Genomic DNA, 15,496 nt, shown 5'->3' with positions numbered 1-15,496 from the left:
TGGGCAGGAAAGTCCATGAGATTCTTAGCTCCAATTAACCACCAGAAAACTGGAAGTGATGCTATGGCTCAAGTGGTAGAGGGCTAGCTTTGAGCTGAAGAGCTGAAGGACAGCGCCCAAGCCCAGAGTTCAAGCCCCATGACCAAGGAGGAAAAAAAAAAAAAAAAGACCAATCACTTATACATCCTGGGCCTTAGTGTCTTCATCTCCAAAATGTGAGGGGACCAAATTGTGCCTTCCTCCTGGATTATTGGAAAGGTTCAATGAATTCACAGTGGTATTTTCTTTCTACCATCTAACGTTTCATGTAAGTCTCCAAGTTAGCTGGTGTGCTGAATGTCCACTGCGGCCCAGGGTTCAGCCTCAGATCTGAGCTCAGCTTTCCCATATGGTTCAAAGATACATGAAGGTTGTTAGGAATAAGTAAGTGGCACAGTGACTGGAAAGTGCAGGACTAAGGGCTGAAGACTGAGGGCATGTCATGAGAGATCTGAAAGAGAAGGCTTGCGGATGGAAAAGATGGGGTGAACCAAGGGAGCATGCTCAGGTAATGCCTGTGGTCATGCACAGGTTCTGAGAAGCTGAGGGAAGCCACCAGGGAAGGTGGCACGTGCTCTCTGTTTAGGTTAGTGATGCCGCAAAGCCCCTCAATGTAGTGATAGGCAATGGGCAGCTACTGTAGACTCTAGAGCAGGAGAGCATGACTTGATAGAAGCCCAGCTGGGGCCTTGGTGGGGGGCAGGAGGGGACTCTCTGGAGTGAGGGAGGCTGGCTTGTAGAAACCATCATGAGGAGATAGAAAGTAGGGATGGAGCCACCAGGGGTCAGCAACGTTTTGAGACCAGAAGTCCTAGCAAGACATCTCAGCCAAGCGCTGGTGGCTCACGCCTGCAATCCTAGCTGAGCTGAGGGTCAGAGTTCAAAGCCCCAGGCAGGAAAGTCTCTCTCTCCAATTAACCACCAGCAAGCAGGAAGTGGAGCTGTGACTCACGTGGTAGAACACTAGCCTTGAGCAAAAAAGCTCAGGGACAGCACCCAGGTCCTAAGTTCAAGCACCACAACCCACCAAAAAAAAAAAAAAAAGTATTAGCAAGACATATAGATGCTCCCCCATCTAGATGGGCCACTTGAAGCTCACAGCCTTGATTGCTTGGTTTTTTTGTTTTTGTTTTTTTTTTAAGTGTTTGCCTCCAGAAGTGTAGGTATAACTCAAGTGCAAGCCAGCTGTGAACAGAAAAAGACCACCAAGGTGTAAGGCACAGAGTTCAAGCTCCATTATTGGCACACAGTAAGACACACAGACACAGACTCAGAAAAAGACAGACACACACACACATACACACACCCAAGAATGCCTCTCCTTTTAGCCCAGCACTGGTGGCTCTCGCCTGTGATCTTAGCAACACACGCATGTGTGTTTTACAGAGGTAGAGAAGGTAAACGTGGGAACATCTAGGTAAATAAAATGGAATGCAAAACAAAGTTGAGCTAAGGGGTTGCTATCTGGGTTGAAGGTCCATCAGAACAAATGCTTCACTCCTTGCTCTGGGTTGGGTTTGGGACTTAAAGTACTGAAATAGAACAGGAGGATCCCCTAAGGGCTGCGACCCCTACCCCACCTGGATCCTATCAGCCAGGGAGTTAGGAGAATGTAAGAAGCCTTTCACAGAGATCAGTGGGGACCCTACCGCGCCTTCCAGGTAGCAAAGATCAGGATCCTACAGGGAATGTGGACCAATGGAACTCACCCCGCAGGAATGCACCCCTGGCCTTGAACCTGTTGGATTTTCTTTAGGGAATCACCCTGGGTATGGAGGGCGGGGAGAAGGAGCGAGGGAGAGGGAGAGGGGCAGAGGGGCAGAGAGAGAGGCGCAGAGTCCGGGCTGGGCAGCAGCCTTGGGGCTGCTGTGTCTGTCACCTTGGGTGAGACCCATCATGTCTCTGGATTTCCAGCTTCCTCCCGGATCAAATGTGTGTGTGTGGGGGGGGGGAACTGTACCCCAGCTGGACTGCATTTAGTAACGGAAGAGGAAGGAACCGACAGGAACGCGCCCAGGGCGCACCGTCCAAGCCCAGCGCTGGGGTGTTTTGTTTTGTTCTGTGGTCTTTAATGAAGATCCATGTTACTGCCCCGCGGGAGTAAACAACCCCGGGGCTCCGCGTCGCTCCCGCTCTAGCTCTGGGCCCGGCGGATCCCGGAGCGCCCGGTGCGCCCGTCCAGGTCGTGGCGCGGGACGGCGCAGGGATCACCGGAGGAAAGGCTGCAGCACGAGCGGCCGTCCGCGGGAATCCTGGCGCGGGAAGCCATCCGCCCCCCCCTCCCCACCCCCGGCCTCGGCTCGCCCCGCCCGGGGGGCGGGGGCTGCGGGGTTCCCGCGTCCATAAAGGGGCGTCGGGAGCCGGGAGCGGGGAGCCGAGGAGCCCCGCCGCGCCCGGGCCATGCGCGAGGGGCTGAGCTCCGCGTGCGACGCCGCCCGGCCGCGGCTCTGCCGGTTCCTGCGGAGGATCCTGCGGCCCAAGTCCGCGCGCCGTCCGGGCGCAGCCAGGTACTGCCCCGGGTTGAGCCGACCGGGCGCACCGGGAGCGCGCTCGGCCGGATCGCACGCCCTAGGGCGGGGCGGGGGACGGGGAGGGAGAGGCTGCCGGTTACCGGCTGGGGTGTCCGCACCCCTAAGTTTGACTTTTCAGCAGCACCCGTTTTGCTGAGCTCTTTACACCAGACGGGGAGGCTGAGCGCACTGAGGGTCCCAGAGCGCTCCCCGCCCATTTCGTGTAAGGAGAGGCAGGCACAGGGGAGGGGTGCAGGGGGCAGCGGGAACCCCATCTACCACTACCCCTCCAGGCTCCTCCGGCCACTCCAGGGCTGGGGATGGTTCTGCGGGAGCTCCCTTTGATGGCAAAGGGCTTAGTCGGATTGCATGGGCGGGAGGTGGGGGGGGTGAGGGGGTGTGTGGCCATGAGCCCAGGAGATACCAGGCCACCATGTGCAAAGCTGAAGTCTGTGCATTGAATATACCACTCCAGCCAGCCAGCCCAGAGAACACAGGAGCCTGGACACTGCTCGGTTAATGTACTATTCAATTTTCTTTTATTTTTAAAAATCCCAATTAGGAAGGGACTTTTATGGTCACTGTTAAAAAGTTAGGAGATGCAGATAAAAGTATGGAGAAAAGTTTAAATTGTCCATGAGCTCATCATCTCATGACTTTATGCTAGTTGCTATGATCATTTACTGGCATTTTACCCAGGTGGTGCAGGAACACACACACACACACACACACACACACACACACACACACACACACACACACACACACACACACACACACACACACACACACAGAGCCAGCCTCAGCTATGATCATTTACTGGCATTTTACCCAGGTGGTGCAGGAACACACACACACACACACACACACACACACACACACACACACACACACACACACACACACACACACACACACACACACAGAGCCAGCCTCAGCACACATACAGTTTGAGGTAGTGTTTATAAAAACAGAAAAACTAGACACAATCTAAACATCCAGACATTAGACTAGGGGGATGAGTCAGGTCCTTCCACACTGGGGGCAGGAGGGAGAGAGAGAGAAAGAGAGAGCTCAGTACTAAGGCCACAGTTCCATTTCTGGCTTTTGGATGGTTAATCGGAGATAAGAGTACTATGGACTTTCCTTCCCAGGCTGGCTTCAAACCACAATCCCCAGATCTCAGCCTTCTGAGACCTGAGGTCACTGGAGCCCATCTACAAATTTATTTCTCCTTCACAGTTCCCAGATGGGAGATTTGTTGTTGGCTTAGATCTTAGCCACCTGAACAGGTGATGTCTTTTTCCTCTTTCACCTTTTGGCAGCATTGCCATTCTTCCATTTTGGGGTCACTATGAAGTAAAATGTAACACAGGTGCTGTGATAAAATGATAGTTGATCTGGTAACCAGAATGGTTGCTAAGCAACAGTTTGAATATGATAGACAAGGATGATTCATACCCCGAGTGGGACCATGGAATGGGATTTCATGACTACTCAGAATGGTTGCAATGCAGTGGGTTGTTTCTGGAATTTTCCTTTTAATTATACACATATATGTAATGTAAAATATATATTATACATACATATATATGTTTTTTCAATTTTTAAAGTAGTATGTTTTTTTTGTTTTTTTTTTGTCGGTCGTGGGGTTTGAACTCTGGGCCTGGGCGCTGTCCCTCAGCTCTTCAGCTCAAGGCCAGCGCTCTACCACTTGAGCTACAGCGCCACTTCCGGTTTTCTGGTGGTTTATTGGAGATAGGAGTCTCACGGTCTCTCCTGCCCTGGTTGGCTTTGAACCGCGATCCTCAGATCTCAGCCTCCTGAGTAGCTAGGATTACAGGCATGAGCCACCAGCGCCCGGCAGTAGCTAGTATGTTTAAAGCATGGCATAGTCAGCTTATGACTATGGGAAAGAGAAATGGGGGAGAATGAAGGAAGGGGTGACATTGGCCAAGAAGCTTTGTACTCATAACCTGACTTATGGAATTGTAACCCCTTTCTACAATTACTTAATAATAATAAATAGATATTTCATTATATACAATATATTTTATTATATAATATATAGCATATACTTTAATCTATAGTGAAATATATATTTTATTATATAATGAAATATATTTTCATATGTAACAAAAATATATGATGAGATCAGGAAATTGAGATCTGAGGATGGAAGTTTAGTTTGGAGCCAGCCTGGGCAGGCAAATCTGTGAAATTCTTAGCTCCAATTAACCAACAAGAAGATGGAAGTGGAGGTGTGACTCAGGTGATAAAGAACCAGCCTTGAGTGAGGACCCAAGGCTCTGAGTTCCAGTTTTAGTACTAGTGTGACCCACAGATACAGAACTCTTTTGGAAGTACTTTTAAGTATTTCTAAATTATCTGCTGGGATATTGATGTCATAAAGATGGCCCGATGCCTTCAATGTTCTATAATAGTGGAGTCAGGGACAGTGTCCTTGAAGCAAGATGGAACATGATAGGTGGAAAATTGGTGAACTGTGTTGAGGCTGATGAAGGTCTACAGGAGTTTGTTTATTTATTTATTTATTTATGTTTGTTGGTTGTGGGGCTTGAACTCTGGGCTTGGGCACTGTCTTTGTGCTCAAGGCAAGAGCTCCACTGCTTGAGCCACAGCAACACTTCCGGTTTTCTAGTGGTTTATTGGAGATAAGAGTCTCACGAACTTTCCTGCCCAGGCTGGCTTTGAACCGCGGATCCTCAGATCTCAGCCTCCTGAGTAGCTAGGATTACAGGCGTGAGCCACCGGTGCCCGGCTTGCAGGAGTTTATTATACTACTTTCTCAGCTTTTGTTCATTCTGTCATTTCCAAATTAAATTTTAAAGTAAATAAGCCAAGCTAAAATATGTTACAGTTTTAATTAAAAAATATTTTTGTGATTCAAAAAACAATTTAGGATCCCATGCTTAGTTAGGCAGTTTCTCTGATCATTTGAGCTCCAGCCCCAATCCTGTATTTCACCTGCCTGCAGGCCTGAGGCTCAATCCACCCACTTTTAGGCTTCCTCTAGTTGCTGAGGTCCTGAGGGTGCCCCTCGGCCTCTCCCCAGCCCCACCGCCTCCAGTTCTACCTCCCAGGCTCCACCGCCTCCAGTTTCCCTCCATGGAGACAGAGTCTTGTGGACTTTTTTGCCTGAGCCGGCCTGGATCTTTGATCCTCCAGTCCCAGCTTTTCACATAACCTTGAGATGACAGGCAAATGCTACTGTTCCCATTTATGGGTTGAAGAAAGATCTGGAAACTTTGCTGCTGGGGCTGGCCTCTTTCATGATCTTCCCTAGCTCAGCCTCTCAAGTAGCTAGGATCATAGTCCTGGACCAAGGTGCTTGGCTCTAAGAAAGTACTTTAAATAAAACAGAGGAAGTCACTATAAATCAAGCCAGTGATGGGCAGTATACCCTGGTGGGTGGAGTCAGTGGAGCCATTTTGCAGGTCCCCAGACCCTGTGCCACACTAGGGACCTCTTCCCTGAGCTTCTGTGTGTCACTGTTTAGGCTATGGTGTTGGCACGACCCTTTCTTATCCTGTTGGCTTTGCATGGGGAAGGGAGAGGATGGTGGTGGGGAGATTTGATCTGATGAGCTTTCCCAGCTCCCCTCCCCCGGCCTCCTTTCCTGGAAGCCAAGAGCAGTTCTATCCCACCCTCTGGCCCTCATCCTAATGCACCATCAGATGGTATCTCATCATAGCTGTTTCCGTTCACAGTCCTGAGACACCGGATGACAAGCACCAGGATGGATCCCTTCAGCCCCTTGCGGAGACAGAGCCGGTCAGTGTGTCACATGGGTGTGGAAAGCCCCTTTCTCGCTTGCCTGGGGCAGGTGCAGGCTGAGTGGCTCATTGGAGGCTGGGCTGCAGGAAGGGCGCCGGAAGCCAGGTTCTGGGCAGCCAGCAGAGAGTCCCAGAGCAGTGAGGAAAGGCATAAGCAAGGGAGGCTGGTGGGGAGTGGCTGGGAGTGGGGGCTACCTGGATGTCCTGCCCGGTTGACTGGTGGCATGGACAAGGAGCAATTTGGGAGCATTCATGGAGCGGGGGGTGGGGGTGGGAGGGTGGGGGTCAGGGGAAACATCCTCGAATGATCTCAGACTTGGTATCTGAATCTCCAGTCCCAGACTCCAGCTTCTGGCCATGGGTTCCCTCTTCCCAAAGTATTTTTTCCAGTCCTGGGGCTTGAACTCTGGGCCTGAGCACTGTCCCTGTACCACTTGAGCCACAGCACCATTTATGGCTTTTTCTATGTGGTACTGAGGAATCGAACCCTGGGCTTCATGCATGCTAGGCAAGTACTCTACCGCTAAGCCACATTCCCAGCCCTCAGAGTATTTTCTGCTCCATGAATCCTGAAGAGGTGGCCACAGCCTGGGTGGAGGGAGAGAAAATGGTTGGCATACTCTCAGATGGGAGAGGGAGGCAGGGGTACTTTCTTCCCTGGCCTGGCTTCTGTCCTTGGCAGTTCTGGCTGTGTTGGGTACCCTTTACCCTGGGTCCCTGTGTGGAGATTCCTCTGAGCAAGCATTGGCAGGGTCTGGGTGAGGAGAGAAGGCTGGCCAGCGGCCCGAGCAGCTGGAACTCTCAGCCAGCACAGACCCAGGTGGTCCAGCTGCTGGAGATGGAGTGGGAAGCGGGGGGGGGGGGGGGGGGGGTTGGGGAACAGACCCCTGAGGCATGTGGGCACAGAGTCCTGGGGGACATCTGTAGGCTTCTGGGGTTGTAAGCATTTGGGAAAATCTGTTTGTTTTTTTTTTCTCCTCTTAGAAGCTTCCAGAACCCCAGGACAAGTCACATGTGCCTCCATCAACCTGCCCACCCTATATAAAGCTCACAAACTGGAGCAGTGGGGTCACTTTCCAGGACACACTTCACCACAAGGCCAAGTCGGTGAGAAAGAAATCTGAGGCTCCCCCGGAACCCCTTCATCCCAAGCTAATGAACCCATGGAGGCTTTGTGGATCCAACACAGATTCCCCTGGGCAACCAGCACTTGTCTGCATGGAAAGGGTGCTGGGAACAGAGTCCTGTTCTCAAAAAGTGCCATAGGAAGCAAATGATACCAGCTCCCTGTAAAACCAAATTAGGCCAGGCACCAGTGGCTCATGCCTGTAATCCTGGCGACCTCAGGAAGCTGAGATCTGAGGATTGAAGTTAGAAGCCAGTTTGGGCAGAAATGTCTGTGAGACTTTTACCTCCAATTAACCACCGAAAAGACAGAAGTGCAGCTGTGGCTCAACTGGTAGGTTGACAGCCTTGAGTGGAAAAAGCAAAGGGACAGGGTGAGGCCTTGAATTCAAGTCTCAGTACTAACACACGCACACACACACGCACACGCGCACACACACACACACACACACACTCTCTCTCTCTCTCTCTCTCTCTCTCTCTCTCTCTCTCTATTTTTCTTAAATAGATTTCAGCAGAGTATCTTTTTTTTTTCTTGATGGTACTGAGGTTTGAACTTAGGGCTTTGTATTTGCTACGCTTTACCCCCTGAGCTGTGTCTGCGGTATGGCTGTTATTTTTTATGTTTGGGTTTTTTTTTTACTGTATTTTTTTGTCTTTTCTTTTTTGGTACTGGGGATCGAACCCAGGATGTTGCACTTGCTAGGCAAGCGCTTTGCCACTGAGCTACATCCCAGCCCAACTGTTATTTTTTAAAATAGGGGCTCATGTTTTGCCCAGCCTGGCCCTAATCCTCCTATTACGCTGGTACAATCGGTACATGCCATTGGCTTATTGACTGAGATAGGAATCTCAATAACTTTTTTGCCCGGGCTGTCTGTTAACCATAATCTTTCCAACCTCTACCTCCTGAGTAGCTAAGACTATAGACATGATCCACAGCACCTGGCCCTCAAAAGAGAATTTTCTAACAGAATTGCTCAAAACTGAACTGAATGAACCAAAGGAGTTGGTAGTGAGCTCCCTGTCTCTGGAAAGATTCAAGAGCTATTTGAGAGGAAGATTCCAAGCTCCCAGGGAATAGCTGGACTAAAAGTCCTCTAAGGTTCTTTTAAATTCTTTATTCTGAGCTTAAGACACATGCTATGGTTGTGAAGTGGAAGGATGGGGGCTGGGAATGTGGCTTAGTGGTAGAGTACTAGTAAGCATGAAGCCCTGGGTTCGATTCCTCAGTACCACATAAACAGAAAATGCCAGAAGTAGTGCTAGCTCAAGTAGTAGAGTGCTAGCCTTGAGCAAAAGAAGCTCAGGGACAGTGCCCAGGCCCAGAGTTCAAGACCCAGGACTGGCAAAAAAAAAAAAAAAAAGGAAAATTTCAGATCATGAAGGCAGACTGATTTCCTGTACTCCTTAGAAACAACAATGGATAAACCTTGGACTTTTTTTCCCCCTATGTTAGCCTATGATTTTGTGGATGATAGCCTCCTGTTTCAGTTTATTTTTTTGTTTTTTTGTCTGATGCCAGAGTCAGCTTCCCAGAGGAGCCACATATTACCTCCCCCCCCCCTTTTTTTGTCGGTCATGGGACTTGAACTCGGGGCCTGGGCGCTGTCCTTCAGCTCTTCAGCTCAAGGCAAGCGCTCTACCACTTGAGCTACAACACCACTTCCAGTTTTCTAGTGCTTTATTGGAGATAAGAGTCTCACGGACTTTCCTGCCCGAGCTGGCTTTGAACCACGATCCTTAGATCTCAGCCTCCTGAGTAGCTAGGATTACAGGCGTGAGCCACCAGCGCCCGGCTCATACACCCCATTAAATAAGAAAAAAAATAAATAAAAAGATGAGATGCTCCCAAGAGCTGAAGCTATTGATCTGGGGCTAAGGCTAGCAGAAGGAGGGAAGACAGAGGCTAAGACAGGAGGACAACCCTAGCCTACATCCACTGAGGCTTGATCAAGAAGGAATATCTGAGCAGGGAGAAGGCCTGCTGGGCTCCAGGAAGGAGGTGTCCCAAAGTATAGGAGGTTCAGGGAGCTAGAGCAGCCGTAGAGAGAGGCAGCCAGGGGAGCCGGCAGAGAACAGCCAAGAGGTCAAATACCCCACCCTCACCACTTGCCTCTCTTTCCAGGATTTCACTTGCAGGTCCACATCTTGCCTGGGGTCCGTAATGAAGCCCAAAAGTTTGACTAGAGGACCCAAGAACACACCTACCTCTCCGGATGAACTGCTACCTCAAGCTATCGAGTTTGTCAATCAATATTATGAGTCCTTCAAAGAGTAAGATTGGCTTCCTTCCTCCCTTCTCCCGCGGGGCACTCCTGTCTCCAGCAGACACTCTCTGCCCTCATATCCCTCCCCCTGCCTTCCTAGAATCTCACCACTACCCCAGGACCAAGAGAAAAGACCTCATCTGAAATAAGCTCTTGCAATCGAGAGATAAGGTTTTAGACATCGCAATAGTGTTTAAGACAATGTGGGCAGAAACTGGGCACCAGAGGCTCACACCTGTAATCTAAGCTATTCAGGGGGCTGAGATCTATTGATTATGGTTCAAAGCCAGACCAGGCAGGAAAGTCTGTGAGACTCTTATTGCGAATAAACTACCAAAAAGCACGAAGTGGCGCTGTGGCGCTGCACCTAGGCCCTGAGTTCAAACCACAGGACCTGCAAAACAAAATAAAACCAAGCAAAACCTGGGTTGAAGTGTAACTAGGTTTGAATCCACCTTAGCCACTGCTGAGTTGTTGGGAAATCCACTTACCATCTCTGATCCTCAACTTTCCTATCCACAGAATGGGGATCATGGAACCTGGCTCCTAAAGTTGTTATGAGGGTTGTGTAAATTCATAACAAATACCCTTGGCTGTGAATTGAAACAGACTGTTTTGTTATAAGGTGTGTGACAGGACCTTCAAGACCACCTGGTGGGAGAACAGGCACTTCACAGCACACCTGAGGTCCCCCAATCCCAGCTAGAACCCAGGCCGCCTGACTTAGAGAGGGCAAGCTGGTGCTCATTAGCCTTGGATGGGGTGGGGCGCCTCATCCCTGGGTTCACTTCATTTTCTTCCTTCCCAGTGGCTTCTGTGGCAACAGGAGTCCTTTGCTTCTTTAGCCCTGATCAGTTATTAATTTGATGAATACATGAAGCACCAAGAAAGTATTGGCCTGGTGGCAGGCACTGGATGATAGAGATTCATTGCCACTGGCCAGTGTTATTCAACAAGTAGTTTTCAGACACTCAAAGAGAGATAGAGGTTGTATAGCATCATGGTTATGAGCTGGGGTTTAGCCAGCAGCCTACCCAGGTTCAAATCCTTGCTATATCCCCTTACCATCTGAATGACTCCTAGGTGAGTTAGTTTCTCTATGCCTCTGTTTTCCTGCCTGAAAATAGTCATCATTAATTAACCTATCTTGTAGGAGCTTATGTAAAGATTAAGTGAATTAATGTGTAAAAAGAGCTAAGAATGGCCCTTGGCCTGTTAACTTAGATGATAGTTGTTATTATATATTTCTTTAGTTCTTGCTCTAAAGCCCCACATCCTGGCTTCAAGTGCATGATCCTCCTGCCTTAGCTTCTTGAGTGCTGGAATTATAGCTGTGTACCACTGAGTCAGGTGGTAATTATACTGTGCTGTCCAAATGCAGGGAGAGACTGTGAGAAAGAAGGGCTGAGGCACCATTCTTGCTGCTCTGGAGCTGGAGCTGGTGTGGTGGGGAGGGAGGGGCCTTGCTGGGTAAAGTGAGCCACAGAGGGACAGAAAGAGTGGCTGCTGGTGTTATCCCACCCCCTTAACTACTGAAGCTGGGCACATCCTGGAGTCTTTCCTATCAGGCCCCCCATCTTTCAGGCACATGGTCCCCAACCCAGGCTACACAGAGAATCTCCTGGGAGCTTGCACAACACTAGTGCCTTATCCCTCAGGCCAAGGGCAGCACAGTTTCTGGGGTACGGGTAGGGGTAGGGAGACATCCGGGTTCTTCCGCGCCCCTCCCTCCCAAGCAGGGCTCCAAGGGTAGAACTCCTGCCTAGCAATCACAAGGCCACAAGCTCAAACCCCAGTACTGCCAGAAAAAAAGAAAAAAAAAAGCCACATCTCTAGAAGTTCTTTTCTGGTCATGGGTCTTGAACTCAGGGCCTGAGTGCTGTCCCGGAGCTTTTTTGCTCAAGGTTAGCTACCTCTCTACCACTTTGAGCCACAGTCTACTTCCAGTTTTTAGGTAGTTAATTGGAGATAAGCATCTCATGACCTTTCTTATCCAGGCTGGCTTTGAACCACGATCTGCATATCTCAAATGAGATATGAACCAGATACTCATATCTGAGTAGCTAGGATTACAGGCAGGAGCCACAAGCGCCTGGCATCCATAGCAGTTGTAATGCACAGTGGAGTACTGACCTGCAGGGTGCTACCTGCGTTGTAGTACTTGGTGCTTGCGACAGCCCTGATCTCTGATGAGAAAGGTACTGTCTGGTCATCCCTACTCTTCAGATAAGGAAAATAGTCTCCATAGAGGAGAAGGAACTTGCTGGAAGACACACATTCTGAAGTCCCAGGGCTGGGATTTGAGCCCAGGGAGCTGACACCACTACAGACCTTTTCTTTTCTTTTGTCAATCCTGGGACTTGAACTCTGGGCCTGGGGCAATGTCCCTCAGCTCTTCAGCCCAAGGCTAGTGCTTTACCACTTGACCCACAGCTCCACTTCTGGTTTTCTGGTGGTTTATTGGAGATAAGAGTCTCACGGACTTTCCTGCCCAGGCTGGCTTTGAACTGTGATCCTCAGATCCCAGTCTCCTGAGTAGCTAAGATTATAGGCATGAGCCCCCTGCACCTGGCTTTTCTGTAGTGGCAGCGCTCAGCCTGTGGCTCTTTGGCGCTGTGGGCTCCTGGCTGTCTTGGATGCAGGGGGCCTGGATGACATTTAGAAGACAATTGTGAGAGGTCCGAAGCCCAGGGAGAATGCAATCACTTGGTGGCTGTTCTCTGAGAAGGAAAGCCCATTTGTCACAGCCACCAGGATATACCATGTCCCCCACCCTAGAAATCCTAGGAGTTTGTCTGATGAGGGGCAGCCCACCTCTACAATGATGGCCAGCAGAGTGGGCCGGGCCATCTCCTCTATATGAAGAATTAGTATATGTTGAGGTTGGGGGTGTGGCTCACTTGGTAGAGCGCTAGCCACTGAGTGAAAGCGGCAGGTACTGAGTTAAAGTGCTGGTCTTGGACCTAAAGAAAGAATAGCTGGGTGCTGTTGGCTCACACCTGTAATCCTAGCTACTCAGGAGACTGAGGTCTGAGGATCACAGGTCCAGCCTGAGCAGAAAAGTACATGACTTTTTTTTTTTTTTTTTGCTTTTGTTGGTTTGTGAAACTTGAACTCAGGGCTTGGGCACTATCCCTGAATTTTTTGCACAAGGATTGTGCTCTACCACTTTGAGTCACCATGCCACTTTCATGAGACTCCTATCTCCAATATGCTACCAAAAAAAGCCAGAAGTAGAGCTGTGGCTCTTGTGGTAGAGTGCTAGCCTTAAGCAAAAGAAGCTCAGGGTTAGTGACTAGGCCCTGAGTTCAAGCATCAGGACCAGTACAAAAAGAAAGAACAAAAGAACAAATGAAAGAGAGAGAGAGAGAGAGAGAGAGAGAGAGAGAGAGAGAGAGAGAGAGAGAGAGAGAGAGAGAGAGAGAGAGGGAAAGAAAGAGGAAGGAAGGGGAAGGAAGGAAGAAGGAAGAAGGAAAGAGAAGAGAAAAGAAATGAGTATATTGTGAAGCTTGCTCTTTTCTTTGAGACCTAACAGAGACCAGGCATTTTTGAGTGTCTTAAAATATAGTAAACTAGCAAACTCTAAAATATAAAAAGTAATCTTCCTAGCTAGGTGCTTATAGCTCACAGCTGTCATCCCAGCTACTTGTAGGCTGAGATGTGAGAATCAAGGCTCAAAAAAGCTAGTCTGGGCAGCAAAGTCCATGAGAGCTTTATCTCTAATTTATCAGCAAAAGGCCAGAAGTGAAGCTACGGCTCAAGTGAGTAGATGACCAACCTTGAGTAGAAAAAGCTAAGCCAGAACACAAAGCCTCCAGTTCAAACCCCAGTACTGTTACAAACACACACACAAAATAATCTTCCTTGTGTGTTCACAAATGTGTTTACAGTCATGAATCTGAAGGCTTCAGTGTTCGAGTGGTCTCTACTGATGTGGTGGTGCAGTATGGCTTGGGGGAAGTTTCTAGAAGCTTTGGGGACTATGGCCCTGACCTTACCTGGCAGTTCCCCTTGGCAGGGATGTCCTTGGGGATAAAGATCACCCGATGTTTTGTCTTTGTGCTTGTGTCAGAAATCAAGGGGAGACCTGAGGTATTTTGTTCCCAGTCCTCCACTGTCCTTTATCAGTGCATTCTTTTCATAGTTTTATTTGTTGCCATTTGCCGATTGGGAATTTCAAGGTTAGGGGTGTGTGTGTGTGTGTGTGTGTGTGTGTGTGTGTGTGTGTGTGTGTGTGTGTGTGTGTGTGTGTGTGTGTGTGTGTGTGTGTGTGTGTGTGTGTGTGTGTGTGTGTGTGTGTGTGTGTGTGTGTGTGTGTGTGTGTGTGTGTGTTTTAAAGCCTTTTCTGACTGACTGAGCCCCCTCTCTTGGGGATCATTTGTGTGTGTGTGTGTGTGTGTGTGTGTGTATGTGTGTTTTAAAGCCTTTTCTGACTGACTGAGCCCCCTCTCTTGGGGATCATTTGATCATTTTGAAGGCTGCTTGAATCACTGGGCAAGTAATTCCCTAAAAACCCAGCCAGGCCACCCGATGGTATCTGGGACTAAGGAGGCTCCTGAAGAACTCCACAGGGCTTCTGTTGCCCTAGGGTGAAAGGTTGAAGTTTCCCCACAGGCAGTGAAGAGCTCGGGCTTGGCTAGAGGGGTGACTCACAGATCCAAGTCCTGATTTTTCTTTTTGCCAGTGTGGTTCTGTTCCCAGGCCTGGTAGTTAAGCCCTGGGGCTTTGAGACCCTTACTTCTAAAACACACAGAAAAATACCTTCTTTTGCTTGTTCTATTTTTGTGCCGGTATTGGGGTTTGAACTTGGGGTGTTGGGTTCTTACTTGGCTTTTTTAAAAATTTCTTTATTGAGATTGATTAATTTCATAGCATTGTAGGATAGTGATACTTAGCTAAAGTCACACACACATTTTAACCTTCACAAGGTGCATTGTCATTATCATGGTCTATAAAGCATATGAACTCTACAAACTTTGACACTACAACTATTTTTTTCCAAATCAGGTGATACATTTCTTTCCTTTTGTTAATGTCAGCTGTGCCCTCTTTCTCTCTCATTCGCTCCCTCCCATCGCTACCCTTGAGTTGTTTAGTTCATTTTCATCAATGTCCAGGGCAGCTGATGGGCCCCTCTGCTGTATTTTCACACTGATTTCTGTGCCCTCTCCTAGATTCCTTCTTATGTGCACTTGTATATACCACATGTGGGGTCAATAACTTAGAGTCATCTAAAAACGATGTGACGAATTAAGAAGAGGTCCTTTGTTTCTTGAGTCCTGTTTGTTTCTTGCTGTTTACTTTGTCATATCTCCTTGCATTCTGAATTTAACATCTGCCTATTTGGGAGACCATGTGCCATTTGCTTCTCTGATCTTGGCTTATCTTACTTGGCTTTTTGTTCAAAGCTGGTGCTCTGCCACTTGAGCCACAGCCCTCAGTCTGGCTTTTTGGTGGTTCATTGGAGAGAAGAATCTCCTGGTGGCCACTTCAAGACTCGAGTCTTGCAAGTGTCTGAGAAGGACAAGTCCTCACTGACATGAATAATTCACAAAAAACGCAACCAGAAAGGACAAGGCTTCTCTTCAACTTGGAACCGGCTACATCATTTGCAGAATCCAGGGTTAAAAAGGAACATGTGGGCTTGCTGATCCTCTGTGATAATAAACTTCAAGATGGTGGCCATGGTGCATTAGGTATGAGGTCCTCATAAGCTAAGCCCAGATCTTGAAGCCAGCCCTGGAAGGGAACAATC

The 15,496-nt window shown here is 48.9% G+C and overlaps 1 protein-coding gene across 1 annotated transcript in view; it reads left to right on the top strand.

Annotated features, from left to right (window-relative positions):
* Window positions 1-2,439: 2,439 nt before the first annotated feature.
* Window positions 2,440-15,496, top strand: part of Nos2 (nitric oxide synthase 2) — a 38,775-nt gene continuing 25,718 nt past the window's right edge. Inside the window, exons 1-4 of the mRNA XM_070026756.1 lie at window positions 2,440-2,546; window positions 6,281-6,344; window positions 7,331-7,453; window positions 9,600-9,748. Coding sequence (XP_069882857.1) covers window positions 2,440-2,546; window positions 6,281-6,344; window positions 7,331-7,453; window positions 9,600-9,748 — 443 coding nt within the window. The remainder of the gene's footprint in view (window positions 2,547-6,280; window positions 6,345-7,330; window positions 7,454-9,599; window positions 9,749-15,496) is intronic.

The sequence above is a fragment of the Dipodomys merriami genome, unplaced genomic scaffold (assembly GCF_024711535.1).
Source record: "Dipodomys merriami isolate MVZ:Mamm:240054 unplaced genomic scaffold, mDipMer1.0.p SCAF_19, whole genome shotgun sequence".
Taxonomy (NCBI): Eukaryota; Metazoa; Chordata; class Mammalia; order Rodentia; family Heteromyidae; genus Dipodomys; species Dipodomys merriami.
This window is presented reverse-complemented; position numbering and strand designations above follow the sequence as displayed.